The sequence below is a fragment of the Herpailurus yagouaroundi genome, unplaced genomic scaffold (genome assembly GCF_014898765.1).
Source record: "Herpailurus yagouaroundi ecotype Mexico unplaced genomic scaffold, PumYag 250, whole genome shotgun sequence".
Classification (NCBI taxonomy): domain Eukaryota; kingdom Metazoa; phylum Chordata; class Mammalia; order Carnivora; family Felidae; genus Herpailurus; species Herpailurus yagouaroundi.
The window spans coordinates 26,151,675-26,168,066 of NW_024412467.1; the positions used below are offsets into that span (position 1 = coordinate 26,151,675).

Below are 16,392 nucleotides of genomic sequence, written 5' to 3' on the forward strand. Positions count from 1 at the left end.
TTTGGAAGTAAAATGTTATAATAGATATGTAGCTTCTATAAGCTTTAGTAAATATCTTCCTTTTGTCTTTTCTTTTTTGATCTGCTAATGTATGTGTGTACCAGGTAGGTGAGCGCGCGCACACACACACACAAATGAAGAAACATGTATATAAAGAAACTGAAGGACAGTTTTAAATTTCAGTTTTGAAGCAGACTGACCATCAGTTACAGAGAAACAATGAAAGAAAATGTTTAACTTTTTTTTTAACCTGAACAAAAATAGTTCTTAATACCATTTGGTTCTCAAAGGAAATAGACAGTGATAGTGTTACTTTCTGTTTCTCCTTAGAAAACTCTAAGGCAGTAGTATAGTGCACAGTAATGCCGTCAAGGGAGGTGGGTAGCTTTTTTCCATTAAATGCCTTTTTTCCCTCCCTCTTCTTGATTTCAGGTGTCAGAAACTATTTAAAAGAAGCATTGGTGAATATAATTGCTGTGCACGCAGAGGTAAGCTGTCATTAGATGTTCTTAAGAAATATGGGTGACTGGAAAACAACACAAAGAGGCAAATTTGATGGTTTTTCTGGTAGTCTTTTTTCCCTTCAGAATATATCTTGGGTATAAATAAAACACAACTCTAACACATGCACACACACGCATGTGCTTTTACTATGAGAGGGTTTTTTTTTTCTGAAATTGTGTTTAAAACTAAATCCATTAATGTTCAAAAGGTAAGGAGAAGAGAGATTGTTTTTTTCACCTTGGTTTGGAAGGAATATTAAATCCCTTATCTTGCAAAATTCATTAACCTCTCTTTACCCAGAATACAAATAAGCTTTGGTGTCTTATTCACGTGGCAATGTGTTCTTACATAGTGGCTGGGAATCCAGAAAACTAGACTTGTTAGAAAGATAGGCTCAAAGGGCAGGCCGAGGTTAGGAAGCAGGTGCATGGTTTCCTATCAGTGACTGACTTAGGTACATGTGGATGTTGATGCTTCTGGTTCATGCTAAAACTTGCCCTCACTTGAAGCATTATCATCTTAAGCTTTACATTAACATCCTTTGTTAACGTCCTTCTTAGAAGGACTCTTCTAAGGAACATCAAAAGAGGCACAGCTACCACCATTATCACCACTATGACTACGAATTCTATAATTTCACAATCCATTACTCACTGCTTTGCCAGTACTTTCAGAGTGGTTACGGCTCATACACAGATTGGTGACCAGATAAAATAAGGCCCACAAAGATGTTATCATTAGATAATTTCCACTGTTGCTTGAGTGCCTTTTAAGCTGCATGCATCTGATGTAGGTGTATTTAGTTTATACCACTGTCTTCATCAAAAAGTATCAGAGGTTGTCAAGATAAACTGGAAAACATGGATAATCAAGGCTAAAGCAAAAGAGTAACCAAAGGAAACAGAGAATGCTATCTTGTTCCTGAATTTGTCTCTAAGTTTGAAGCAGCTAGAGCACAAAGAAAAACGTAGTATGTTATGTTTTCATTTCTTAGTAAAGGAAAACATACACATTCTTCTATGGAAGTATTATATATATGATTTAACTCCAGCAAGAATTTTACCACATACATTTTTAATGATTTTATCATCAAAGATATACAAATGCTTTTTTGTTATGTTAGCTTCCAATAAAATTAGAGTATAAATTAAATCATCACTCAGTGAAAGCATTTCTGTGGTAGACAGAGGAATTGCAAAATATGTATGCCTTTTAGTGATGACAGTAATTCCTAAAGAGGCAGCTTTTATTAATGTCCACTATAAGTAACCATGATTTGTATGAGGTTTTTCAAACCCCCTTCTAATTTATCCCAGTGACTGGAAGTAGAATTTCATTCATAATGTTTATTTACTATTTCCCACATGATCTTAACTTGACAAATTTATAAATCAACATAGTAAAATGTTTCACCACATTTTCAAATATAATAGTTCTTATTCTGAAAATACCAAGATTCAAAGTTTAAAAATAATCTTTTTTGTCGAATGAAAGGAAACACATATGAAATTCGGCAAACAATAAAATTGGGGACTTTGTTGTCCAATATGCAATAATGTGCCCAGTTGATATGGTGTTTGTTTCGATCTAAGAAGAGTCTGACCCCATATGTTTTTCTTTTAATTGTGGTAAAAAAAACTGGCACAGTGTGTTTTTATTTCTATAATTTCATATTTCTAAATTTCTATAATTTTTTTTCTATAATTTCTATAATATTTCCTTTTGTGAAAAGGGCAAGAGGAAGATGAAATCTTTGAAACTATTTTTAGTTTGTCAACATCAACAACACCTTTCAAAATTATATTTGCCTATATATTTTTAGAGGATTCGTTTTTGCCATTAATCACTTAGTACAACTGTATCTTCTGTCTGTATCTTCCTTTCATTCATAATTGTGATCCTTTAAAAATATGGCTTAGAAGGTCTGTGAGTTATTTTTTTTTGTGCATCTCTTTGTTTTTAACAAATTCAAGTCAGGAAATGTTCCTATAACACATCATTTGCTCTTACTTTAAACCCTTCCATCAGGTGTTCACTATTTCCAAAGAATTGGTACCTCGAGTTCTATCCAAGGTGGTGGAAGCAGTTTCTGAAGAGCTAAGTCGACTGATGCAGTGTGTTTCATCCTTCAGCAAAAATGGAGCATTACAGGTACCAAAATCATTCAGTTCCATGTTGAACTTTTATTTCATTTAAAACATATAAAATGTATTTGTAGTCATCAATCTTATATACAGACAGGTGTTTGTGAATCTACCAATTGGAGATCTACATCTTCTCTATTGCATAAGCCATACCATACCCATGCATTGTCTACAAATTTTAGAGTTTCTGTTTCTGTAGAGTAGAGCAAGATCTTAACAACTCTTGTGAAATTTTCTGAATGCAGATTCCTTCTAAAGTTATGTGACTTTTTTTTTTTAGTTTGCAGCTGTCTTCACTACATCCAGTTTCACAGGAATTTTTAGCAACTTAACTTTTAATAAATCTTTTCAAACCATTCAGTGCAGTTTTCATAGAAATGACAAGTCTCTTCACACTCATAATCCATTGGTTTTATGTTGTAGTTATTTAAATTACATAGTTATAATAACAATTATAACTTCTATAAACCAAATACGTCTTGGTATGCATATAACCAAATTGACAATAGCAAAGGTGTTCATGCATAGGGAGAGTTACCTGCTACCTATGAACTGCAGTGATTTAGAGCATTGCAGTTGCGCTTTTAAAGGGCACCTGTTGGGATGAGCACTGGGTGTTGTATGGAAACCAATTTGACAATAAATTTCATATTAAAAAATAAAGAAATAAAAATAAATAAGAAAATAAAAAGTACTGGCAGTTTTGCTTCCAGTAGTGGCTGAGGAAGTTTCTGTCAACCAATTCCCTACAGATAATATAATCTTGAATAATATTTAAGAATAAAAGGTGTAAAAACAAAAACCTGAAGATATTAGAGAATGACCATTAGTGAGTGATTCTAGAAGAAATGGTACTTGGGGAATTTTTCACTTTTTACAAATTTTAGCCTACAGGCCAACAGATGCCTAAAACTTCACAAAACCTGCTATCTTTCTGGCTTGAAGAATAGGCTTCAGAGCAACCACAGTTACAGGAAAGTGAGGGTGGTATCCCAGAGAGCAGAAAACAAAAACCACAAATTTTGTATGTACACTGCCTAAATCACAGGTTGACCCCTGAACTACACATGCGTGATTAAACTCTACTCCAACCAGCCCAGTTAGACTAGAAGAATTGAAGTAAGAATTGAAGTGCTTGCCCAAGAGCTGAGAGTTTTCAGTCTGAATCCAGATAAGTTAATTGCTTGCTAAAATGAATGAAACAAAGATCAGTCCTCTTCAGGGTCATGTAATAGAATCCAGAGTCTCAAAAAAAAAAAAAAAAGAGAGAGAGCGCCAAACCATAAGAGACTCTTAAAAACTGAGAATAAACTGAGGGTTGGTGGAGGGTGGGAGGGAGGGGAAAGTGGGTGATGGGCATTGAGGAGGGCACGTGTTGGGATGAACATTGGGTATTGTATGGTAACGAATTTGACAATAAATTTCATATTAAAAAAAAAGAATCCAGAATCTCCAGTCACATTATTGACGGTGTCCAGGAAACAATCCAAATATACTTAAGGCACAAACAAGATAAAACAGGAAAATGTGGCCCACTCTTAATAGAAAAGACAATCAACTGAGACCAATCTTGAGATAATGCAGTTGTTGGAATTTGAAGACAAGGACTTTAAAGCTGCCCTATTCAGTGATGTAAAGGTGACTATCCATACTCATAATGAATAGATAGATAGGAAATCTCAGCAGAAAAATAGAAACCCTAAAAAAGGAACTAAATGGAATTCTGGAATGGAGAAATACAGAATATGATTTTTTTGAAGTCTTCTAGATGTGAATAACAGCAGAATAGACAAAAGAGAAAGTCAGTGAATTTGTAGATCAACAGAAATTACCAAATTTGAAGAACAGAGAAAAGAATCATTGGAAAAAAATGAATGCAACTTCAGAGACCACTGGGACAATGTCGAAAGGTCTAGCATACATGTAATTCAATTTCCAGAAGAGTCAGAAATGGTTAATCATTACATGAAAGGATGGTCAACATCATTGGTTATCAGAGAAATGAAAATTAACACTACAATAATATACCATTACATATCCACCATGATGAAGAAAATTAAAGACTTAAAAATACCAAGTGTTGGCAAGACTGAAGAGAAATTAGAGATCGTACGAATTGTTGGGACGGTAAAATAGTACAGTGACAAGAAAAGCTCTTTCTTATAGCACTACTAGGAATTTATCCAGAGGATACAGGAGTGCTGATTTGTAGGGGCACATGTACCCCAATGTTTTATAGCAGCGCTATCAACAATAGCCAAATTATGGAAAGAGCCCAAATGTCCATCAACTGATGAATGGATAAAGAAGATGTGGTTTATATATACAATGGAATACTACTTGGCAATGAGAAGGAATGAAATCTTGCCATTTGCAGCGATGTGGATGGAACTGGAGGGCATTATGCTAAGTGAAATAAATTAGAGAAACACAGATACCATATGTTTTCACTCGTATGTGGAATTTTAGAAACTTAACAGAAGACCATGGTGGAAGGGAAGGGGATAAAATAGTTACAAACAGAGAGGGAGGGAGGCAAACCATAAGAGACTCTCAAATACAGAGAACAAACTGAGGGTTGGTGGTGGGGGGCACATGAGAAGGAGAAAATGGGTAATGGGCTTTGAGGAGGGCACTTGCTGGGATAAGCACTGACTGGGTGTTGTATGTAAGCAATGAATCATGGGAATATAGTCCCAAAACCAAGAGCACACTGTATACACTGTATGTTAACTAACTTGGCAATAAATTATATTTAGAAAATAAACAAATATACATATGTATATCTATACATATGTGTATATATATATATATATATATATATACACACACACACACACACACACACACATAGAAAAGAAAACCTCTTACTTTAAAAAAAAAAAAAACTAACCAAGAGAGCTGAAAACGAAATAGCCAAAAGCTGGAAACAGCCCGGGTATTCATCAGTAGAATAAGCAAACTGTGATATGTTCATAACACCAAATGCTATTCAGCATTAAAGAGGACAGAATTACTGGTACCACCTGGATAAATCTCGGGAGCATTCAGCTGAGTGAAGGAAGCCTTACACAAAAGTTTATATACTGTATGGGGTTCATTCACATGAAATTCTCAAATAGATAAAACTATCTATGGTGGAAAAAGTCTCAGGGTAGTGCTTTCCTCTGGGTGGTTGAGATTAACTAGGGAGGGGCCTGTTGGCTAAATTCTCTCAAAACTAGCAGGGAAGGGTTAGGAAGAGGTACCATATTTAGCTAGAGAACTTTTTTGATAAATACATGTCCAGGAGACTGCTGACCACCATGACTGTTCCCACTTCTAATAATCTAATACTTCCTAGGAATTAGGCAGTCATTTCTATATTGGAAAAGTTCAAGTGAGTCTAAACCCCCCATTTCCCCCTCTCCCATTGGGAATCCCTGTGTTAGACTGTTTTTCTATTGAGCAGATAATTCAGAAGGACTACAAGTTAACCTGTAATAATCACTTACATAAAGGGCCCATACCTCAATCTTCAGAACCTTCCTGAGAGCCAGTTTAAAGAGGAATGGGATGACAGTTTGGTGATTTTAACTGATCTTTTAAGATGACATTTTCTGGTGTACAGTTCTATGTATATTTTATAAATAACCACAGCTTTTATAGTTCACATAATTCATATATTAATTTAAAACACCTATCACTTTGAATACAATTTGGGCATGAAGATTAGTTTTAAAGTGATTTAATCCTTCTGCAATATTCAACTAAAAGTTCTACCTTATTTTTACTTTTTGATATTCTCTTTATAGATCTGTTTCAATATATAGAGTATCAACAATAGAGACAAACTGTCATGTGCATGCTTTCTAGTTACAAACTATTTTCTAGGCTTCTAAAGCACTGAAAAATGAAACCAAACAACTGCTTTCCAAGCAGAAAAAGTTTTACTGAATATACTGTGTCTTATATAAATCAGCATTTATCTTGATTGTTTACAAAATTTCTCTTACCATTGTTTTATGTTTTATGTACTCCTGGAGAATAAGGGCTGTCTCTTTTACTTTTTTTTTAATTTTTTTTTTTTTCAGTTTATTTACAAGTTGGGGAGGGACAGAGAGAGGAAGAGGCAGAATCCCAAGCAGGCTTCACACTGTCAGTACAGAGCCTGACACAGGCAGGGCCCGAACTCACGAATCTTGAGATCTTGACCAAATCAAAAGTCCAATGCTTAACCAGCTGAGCCACCCAGGTGCCCCACAGCTATCTCTTTTTAATAGTCTCCTGAACATTATACACACTGTGGATGCCTGAGTCAAAGGTAGAAGGTGTGTAATGTGGTTGTCATTCAGAGCCTCTTCAGGAGCTCTGAAAACAAGTGATCTGCATGTAAAGTCATTTCAAGATCGCAAAGAAGTTTAAGCTTTAGATTACCATGTTTTGTTTTGTTTTGTTTTCTTAAAAGTTTTATGCAAGATATGGGGCACCTGGGTGGCTCAGTTGGTTGAGCGTCTGACTTTAGCTCAGGCCATGATCTCACCGTTCGTGAGTTTGAGCCCTGCGTTGGGTCTGTGCTGACTGCTCAGAGCCTGGAGCCTGCTTCAGATTCTGTGTCTCCTTCCCTCTCTCTGCCTCTCCCCCCACTCATGCTCTGTCTGTCTCTCCTTCAGAAATAAATAAACATTTTAAAAAAAATTTTTTAAGTTTTACGCAGATATAACTCATCTGACACAAGGTAGATGAGTGTTGTGTTGTCTACAAGGTAAAAGTGCACACAGTTCAGTGATTTTTTTTTTATTGTGTTCACAGAGTTGTACAGTCATCAACACACTCAACTTCAGAACAATGCACCCTAGAAGAAACCTTGAACCCATTAGCAGCTGCTTTCCACTGTCTTTACAACCACCCTTCCCATCCACAGACAAGCAGCATTCTGGTTTCTTTCTCCGTGATTTTCTATCCCAATGAATTGCCTATTCAAAAAATTTCATACAAATGGAGTCCCACAAATATGACTTTTGGTAACTGGCTGCCTTCATTTAGCATAATGTTTTCAAGGTGCACACATATTGCAGCATATACCAGTACTTAATTTCTTTTGATGACTGGATAATATTCCATTGTATAAATATACCACATTTTCTTTATCTGCTCATCATTTGATGGACATTTGGGTTATTTTCTACTTTTTCACATAAACGTATTTATGTGTTTTCATTTCTCTTGGGTATATACATAGGAGGGAAATTGCTAGGTCATATGGAAACCCTATGTTTGATCTTTTGATGAATTGCTTGAGTGTCTTAAAATTATTTTTTTAAGTTTATTAATTTATTTTGTGAGAGAGGGGAAGAGCATGAGCAGGGGAGGACCATAGAAAGATCCTAAGCAGTCTCCTTGCTGTCAGTGCGGAGCCCAACATGTTTTCCCAAACCATGAAATCATGACCTGAGCCAAAATCAAGATTCAGAAGCTTAACTGACTGAAACACCCAGGTGCCCCTGACAGACTGTTTTTAAACTGGCTGTTCCATTTTACTTTCCTAACAGCAATGCATAAAGATTCCAATTTCTCCACATTCCTAACCAATACTTGTTACTACCTTATGTTACTGATTATAGACATCTTAGTGTATATCAAGGGTATCTCATTGTGTGGGTTGTTTTTTTACTTTCTTGATGCTATAGTTCACCTCACATAAGTGTTTAATTTTAAGTTTAATTTATCAATTTTTCTTTTGTTGCTTTTACCTTTTAAAAAAGTTTTTATTTTAATTCCAGTTAAATACAGTGTTATATTAGTTTCAGGTGTACAGTATAGTGATTCACCAATTCCATACATCACCCAGTGCTTATCATGACATGTGCACTTCTTAATCCCCATCACCTATTTAACCCATCGCCCACCTTCTCCCCACTGGCAATCATCAGTTCTCTATACTTGAGTCTGTTTTTTTTTATTTCTCTCTCTCTCTTTCCTTTGCTTCTTTGTTTTGTTTCTTAAATTCCACATATGAGTAAAATTATATGGTATTTGTCTTTCTCCAACTGAATTTATTTTGCTTTGCATAATACTCTAGCTATATCCATGTCATTGCAAATGGCAAGCTTTCATTCTTTTTTATGACTAATATTCCATTGTATATGTATATACCACATCTTTTTAATCCATTCATCAATCAGTGGACATTTGGGCTGCTTCCATAATTTGGCTATTGTAAATAATTCCACAGTGAACACAGGGTGCACATATCTCTTTATTTCTGTTTTTGTATTCTTTCAGTTAATACCCAGTAGTGTAATTGCTGGATCATAGGGTAGTTCTATTTTTAACTTTTTGAAGAACCTCCATACTGTTTTCTACATTGGCTGCACCAGTTAGCATTCCCACCAACAGTGCACAAGGGTTCCTTTTTCTCCACATCCTTGTCAACACCTGTTGTTTCTTGTGTTGTTCATTTTAGCCATTCTGACAGATGTGAAGTGTTACCCCATTGTAGTTTTCGTTTCCACTTCCCCAGTGATCAGTGATATTGACCATCTTTTCATGTGCCTATTGGTCATATCTATGTTTTCTTCGGAAAAATGTCTGTTCATGTCTTCTGCCCATCTTTTAATTAGAGTGTTTTTTAGATGTTGTATAATTTTTTAATATATTTTAGATACTAACCCTTTATCAGATATGTCTTTGCAAATATCTTTTCCTACTCCATAAGGTTGCCTTTTAACTAAAAGGTTGATTGTTTCCTTCTCTCCAGAAGCTTTTAATTTTGTAGTCCCAATAGTTTGTTTCTGTTTCCCTTACCTCAGGAGACGTATGTACAAAATATGTACTATGGCCAATGTCAAAGAAGTTACAACTTGTGTTCTCTTCTAGGATGCTTTGATTTCAGGTGTCATATTTAGGTCTTTAATCCATTTTGAATTTATTTTTGTGTATGGTATAAGAAAGTGGTCCAGTTTCACTCTTTTGCATGTTGCTATCCAGTTTTCTGAACACTATTTGTGGAATAGTGATAGCAGAGACTGCTATCCAGTTTCTGAACACTATTTGTGGAAGAGACTGTTCTTTTCACATTGGATATTCTTTCCTTTCCTGCTTTGTCGAAGGTTAATTGACCATATGGTCGTTTATTTCAGAGTTTTCTATTCTGTTCTATTGATCAATGAGTCTGTTTTTATACCAGTATCATACTGTTTGACCACGATGGCTTTAACAATTTCTTCCAGGCTGTACAATTTGTTGGCATAGAGTTTTTCATAATATTCCCTTATAATTGTACTTCTGTGCTGTTGGTTGTTATTTCTTCTCACTCATTTGTGATTTTTTTTTGAGTCTTTTTTTTTTTTTTGATAAGTCTGGCTAGAGGTTTATCAATTTTATTGATTTTTTTTTTCCCAAAAGACCAGTTCCTGGTTCATTGATCTGTTCTTTTTTTTTTTTTTAAAGTTTCTATATCATTCATTTCTACTCTAATCTTTATTAATTCCCATTTTCTGCCGGTTTTCAGTTTTGTTTGTTGTTCTTTTTCTAGCTCCTTTAGGTATATTTAGGCTATTTGAGATTTTTCTTGCTTCCTGAGGTAAGCCTGTATTGTTGTATACTTCACTGTTAATGACTGCTTTTTCTGCATTCCACAGGTTTTGGCTTGTTGTGTTTTCATTTTAATTTTGTTATATGTACTTTATTATTTCTTCTTTGACCCTGGTTGACTCATTCATTGTTTAATAGAATGTTATTTAACACCATATATTTGTGTTATTTCCAGATTTTTTCTTGTAGTTGACTTATAGTTTCATGCCATTGTGATCAGAAAAGATGCATCATATGACTTTGATCTTTATGAATTTGTTGAGGCTTGTTTTGTGGGCTAATATGTGATCTATTCTGGAGAATCTTCCATGTGCACTTGAGAAGAATGTGTACTCTGCTGTTTTAGGAGAGAATGTTCTGAATATATCTGTAAATCCATGTGGTCCAGTGTATCATTCAAAGCCATTGTTTCCTTGTTGATTTTCTATTTAGATAACCTATCCATTTGATGTAAATGAGATGTTAAAGTCTTCTACTGTTACTGTATCATTATCAGTTAGTTCTTTTATTTTGTTATTAACTGTTATATGTATTTGGTTTCTCACATATTGGGTGCATAAATATATAGAATTGTTACATCTTCTTGTTGGATTGTCTCCTCTATTATTTTTTTTTCAACGTTTATTTATTTTTGGGACAGAGAGAGACAGAGCATGAACGGGGGAGGAGCAGAGAGAGAGGGAGACACAGAATCGGAAACAGGCTCCAGGCTCCGAGCCATCAGCCCAGAGCCTGACGCGGGGCTCGAACTCACGGACCGCGAGATCGTGACCTGGCTGAAGTCGGACGCTTAACCGACTGCGCCACCCAGGCGCCCCTGTCTCCTCTATTATTATATACTATCCTTCTTTGTCCCTTGTTACAGTCTTTGTCTTAAAGTCTATTTTTGTCTGGTATAAGTATTGCTATGCTGACACTTTTTTTGACATCCATATGAATGATAGATGTTTCTCCATCCTCTCACTTTCAATCTGCATGTATCCTTAGATCTAAAATGAGTCTCTCTAGTCTCCGTAGACAGCAGGATCTTGTTTGTTTTGTTTTGTTTTGTTTCCATTCAGTCACCCAGTGTTTCTGATTGGAGCATTTAGTCCATTTACATTCAGAGTAATCACTGATAGATATGTATTTATTGACATGTTATTTCATGTTTTGTGGTTGTCTTCTGAAGATTTTCTCTGATCTTTCTTTCTTTCATGATTTTCTGGTTTTCTTTAGTGATATCATTGGATTTCTTTCTCCTTATTCTTTGCAAATTTATTAGTGGTTTTTGATCTGTGGTTACCGTTGGGTTTGTGTGTAACATCTTGTGCATATAAAAGTCTATGTTCAGTTGATGGTTGTTTAAGTTTGAGCCCACTCTTTTCTCCTCCCCACACTTTAGGTATATGGTGTCATATGTCAAATCCTTTTATTTTATGGTTCATTGACTGATTTTTTTTACAGAAATATTCCTTTTTGCCACTCTTATGTTTCCTATTTTCATACTGTGATTTTTGGTCTTTCCTTTCCACTCAGAGTCTCCTATTTCTTGCATGGCTGGTTTAGTGGTCACAAACTCTGGGAACCTCTATTTTTCTTCTGTTCTAAATGATAGCCTTTCTGGATGGAATATTGTTGGCTGCAGATTTTTCCCATTCAGCACTTTGAATATATCATGCCACTGCCTTCTGGCTTGCAATGCTTCTGCTGAAAAATTCCCTGCTAGCTTTATGGAGTTTCCCTTGTATGTTACTGTCTTCTTTTGTCTTGATGCTTTAAATTTTTTTTTCTTTATCACTGTATTTTGCCAATTTAATTACAATATATCTTGGTATGGGTCTGCTTTTGTTGAATTTGTTGGGGAATCTCTGGGCCTCCTGGATCTGGATATCTGTTTCCTTCCCTAGATTAGGGAAGTTTTCAACTACTATTTCTTTAAATAAATTTTCTGTCCCCTTTTTTCTCTCTCTTCTTCTTCTTGATTTCCTGTAATACAAATGTTATTATGTTTGATGGAGTGACTCAGTTTCCTAAGTCTGTTCTTATTTTGCATACTTCTTTTTCTCTTTTTGTTTACCTTGATTACTTTTCATTACTCTGTCTTCTAGGTCATTAATTCATTCCTCTGCTTCTTCCAGCCTGCTATTCATTCCATCTAGCATGTTTCTAATCTCATTTATTGCACTCTTCATCTCTTATTGGTTCTTTTTTTATCTTCATTTTAAGGGTCTCACTGATGCCTTCCATTTTTCTCAAGTCCAGGGAGTATCTTTATGATCATTGCTTTAAATACTCCATCAGGAATGTTACTTATGTTTTGCTGTGGCCTTGTCCTATTCTTTCATGAGACAAATTTCTGTCTTTTAATTTTTCCTAAGTCGCTGTGCCTTTTTCTGTGTTAGGAAAATTAGCTATGGTCCTGTTCTTGAGAGTAATGGCCTTACCTCGAAGAGGTCAGTGCCCTGCTGGGTAGTGTCTCCTGTTTTCTAGGACCTGGTGCTTCCAGGAGTGTCTCCAGTGTGTGCTGCGTGTGCTCTGCTATTTTGTTCTGGCCACTTTATCTTTCAGGCCAGTTGTTGCAAGTGGCTCTTTGCCTATTGTGGGCAATGTGTGGCCCCTGGCCTGCATGTGGCACATTTTAACTAGGTGTGCTCTGGTCTGCTTATAATATGACACCTGTCACCATCACTGCCAGAACTGAGGCTGTGCAAAACTCCTGATTGGAGAGACATTGTGTTGGCAGGTTTTGGGGCCAGTGTTCTGGGGGAGGGGACCTACCATGCCATTACTGAGCTAAGTGTGACTGGGAAGGGCAGTTCCACAGGAGCTTGGGAGACAGGGCTTGATGAAGCAACTTAGGTAGTGAGTGTGAACTTTTTATAATAAGGTATCTGGCTCTCTGCCTTCACACAGGCATACTTGACTCTAACTTAATTTTCAGTAAAATAATATTTTATCATACCTGATTTCTGTGGAGTGTTTTAGAAAATCTGTTCATAACTAACAGTCACCATGGCAGGTGGGGGGTAAAACTACATGGCAGTTTTACCTTCTGTCAACCCTGTCCCTGCAGTAATAAGCAGTCTAGAGACTGTCCCCACATCACTTGTTTCAATTTAATAATTGATACAGTTCCATATTGTCACTTGTCCTTTTCTCATCTTCAGGCACGGCTTGAAATCTGTGCTTTGAGAGATACTGTGGCTGTTCACCTGACACCTGAAAGCAAGTGAGATGCTTAACATTCTTGTTATGAGTGCTTCACTAAAAATAAAGCTTATCTTTGTAAAGATAACTAATCAGAGTGAGTGCTCATGATTGCGATGTGATAAAGTTTATATTTGATTAATTTTTACCTAAAAAGCATAATAAGCCAATGACTCCTAATACTGGTTCTTTGTAGCATAATATAAAAGAAGAAATATGTAGTATGATTTTATGTTTTTCATTCACTAAGATAAATCTCAGTCTCATAAATGATATAGCAGAGCATTATATACTTCTTTTTAAAATGAGAAAATGAGAATTGAGTCTTACTCTATTTATAGCAGACTCTGAGGGAGAATTTAAAGATTGTAAATATCAGCATAAGAGGAAGCCTTGTGGTTTCTCTGAAAATTTTTGTAGTGGAAATTTGATGATAATTTTTAGCTGTTTTGAATGAAAGTCAGGATTTCCTATCATCGAAATATCAGTAGGTGAACTGAAACATCAGTAACTACTTGCCTATACAAAATTGTTTATTCCATTGGCAATATTACTTAGGAAAAACTGGGTTATATTGTTAATATGCCTGAGAATACAAGTAGTATACAAATAAAATGTTTAAGGACATTTAAAAAGTTTTTCCTAATGAATTGAACTTAGCTTCTTATTCTTATTCATGATGGCTGACCAGAAGACATTTCTGGATGGTTCCCATGTTAGTTATTTAATGATTCCTTTTCCCAGCCATCATTTTTCTACACAAAGTGTTAAATAATAGATGATAGAGGGCACTCAGTCCAAATTTGATGTGGGTGCATGCTTTGTGTAAGTACCTAGATATTTATTCCTACTAATTTAACCTTTTAGCGCCTAACTGCCTCATCTATAAAAGAAAGATAATACTTTCTAGGCAAAGTTTTAGGGGAATTAAATGAAAAAATATGCCAAGTTACCTTCTAAACTATTGGTGCATTACAAATAATTAATGGTATCCTCTTCATCATCATCATTATTGTCATAATGTAAAAATAAAGAAATAATAGCATTACATTTTTTTGATTGAGTGAGAAAAGGTTTATAGGAAACAAGGTGATAACAGCAGACCTTCCTCTCTACATCAGGGAAGAGGAAAGTCATTTTGGAAAGGGAGCTAGGTGTCCCCACAAGCTGTAACCCATCCCTTGCCTTAACCAAGAACAACTGGAGCTTCCCAATACCAGTTTTTATAATCTGTTGGGACTTTGTAGCCCATTTGTTACTGTGATATTTGCCCCAAATAGGAGAAACATTGCTCAAAAGTATATTTACTGGTACAGTGATGAGGATCTGTTTTCATAATAACAAAATTAAAAACCACCTTAAAGTCAAGAAAAATTAATTTCTTTACCATGGTCAACAAGTTATAAAAGAAGAAGAGATAAGAAGTTAAAAAGTATTACTTAGTGACAAGTACAAGTTACTACCAAATAATTTCCCCTAAAATGCTTTTTATTTGATGCAGAAACTTTTTTGGTACTTTCTGTTTTAAATAGTTAAGCTTACCAAGTTGGTGTTTTTTTAATTTGTACTTTTTGTTTTTTATGAAAAGAAGTGATGTTGAATTAAAATCAATCAGTCAATCTCTACTTATTCTACAAATTTTAAATATAATAATAACTAAATGCCAGAGACCATGTTTAGTTATTGTAAGAGATTGGCTGTTAATCAGGCCCTGTACATGTCAATACTGTTAATGTCCCATTTGTATAATCTGTCACAAGACCATCCCTATTTCTACTTAGTTTCCTTCCTTTCTTACCAGTTGCTTAACACTTCAGTTTTGTTTTGAAAAGACTTTTTAAAAATTAAACATGTCCACATTAAGCCCTCATTAAAGTAGCATCTTTTGTAAAGATCAGTCTCTTTTAGCTTTTCTGTTTCATTTCATAGTTGAGTTTTTGACCCTACTCCTACAAGGCCTCTGTGTGGGAACTATACCCTGTACCCTCAACTTTTACTTTTACTTTTTCTATTGTTTTTCACTTTTACTTTTTCTCATATTTTTACATGCTTCACTAGCTTATACTGGTTTCTTTATATTTAAGATATGCTTAAGAATTTTTAATGATGCTCTTAATTCCCCATAGAAATATGAAATTTTTCAACTTAAATTTTGCTTCTCTGTGTTCCAGGTCTAGTTTTAAACAGGCTTTGGAAGCTCTGCCTCAGCTCTCAAGTGGAGCAGATAAAAAGTAAGTACTATATACTGTTTTCAAGGGCCAGTTAAGATGTGTTGAATGAGATTTTGTTACCTAAAAGTACTCTTTGTATAGATAATGATTTGTACTTAATAGCCTTTGATAGTATGCTGTACCTGGCTTGTCCCTGAAGTGACAGAATAAGATAAAACCTTTCCCCTGGGTTTATGACAGTTCAGAAATTAGTTCCTTTCTTGCTTTAAGTGACTAATACAGAAAACATTTTAAGAAAGTTTATTTTGACTCACTCAGTAAACTGTATTATTGCCTTATATTTTTAAGAAGATAATTCTTAGAGAAATGTAAAAAGGACAGCATGATAAAATGCAGCACTTGATGATTTTTTTCTTTTGAGTAGCTCATCAATAGAAAGTAAATTTGTACACATGACACAAAAAAGTTGTATATGTTTCAGTAATACTATGTTAATGGTCTTGGTCAGAGTTTAAACTTTGCTACTCATAAAACAGGAAATTATTACCTGAGACAAAATGTAGGTCTTTGTTCCTTCACTAACCATAACTGAAGTCCACCTGCCTTTGCATTTGGCTGATCAGTCTATAGACATGAAAACCTTGGTGTAAGCTCTGTAATTTTGCATAGGTCAATGTTATAGAAACTCAGAAGGCAGAGAGAACACATGAGTCTGGGAAAATGGGAGGAAAATGTCACATGGAGACAATTTTGAGCATTGTTAAACCCATGAAATAATCTGTTGACCCCAATCTCATTAAACGCACTTC

At 35.2% G+C, this 16,392-nt stretch overlaps 1 protein-coding gene across 1 annotated transcript in view; it reads left to right on the forward strand.

Annotated features, from left to right (window-relative positions):
- The window catches only part of EXOC2 (exocyst complex component 2), a 277,362-nt gene that overhangs the window by 259,506 nt on the left and 1,464 nt on the right, over positions 1–16,392 (forward strand). Inside the window, exons 25-28 of the mRNA XM_040460631.1 lie at positions 433–488; positions 2,533–2,655; positions 13,373–13,434; positions 15,584–15,643. Coding sequence (XP_040316565.1) covers positions 433–488; positions 2,533–2,655; positions 13,373–13,434; positions 15,584–15,643 — 301 coding nt within the window. The remainder of the gene's footprint in view (positions 1–432; positions 489–2,532; positions 2,656–13,372; positions 13,435–15,583; positions 15,644–16,392) is intronic.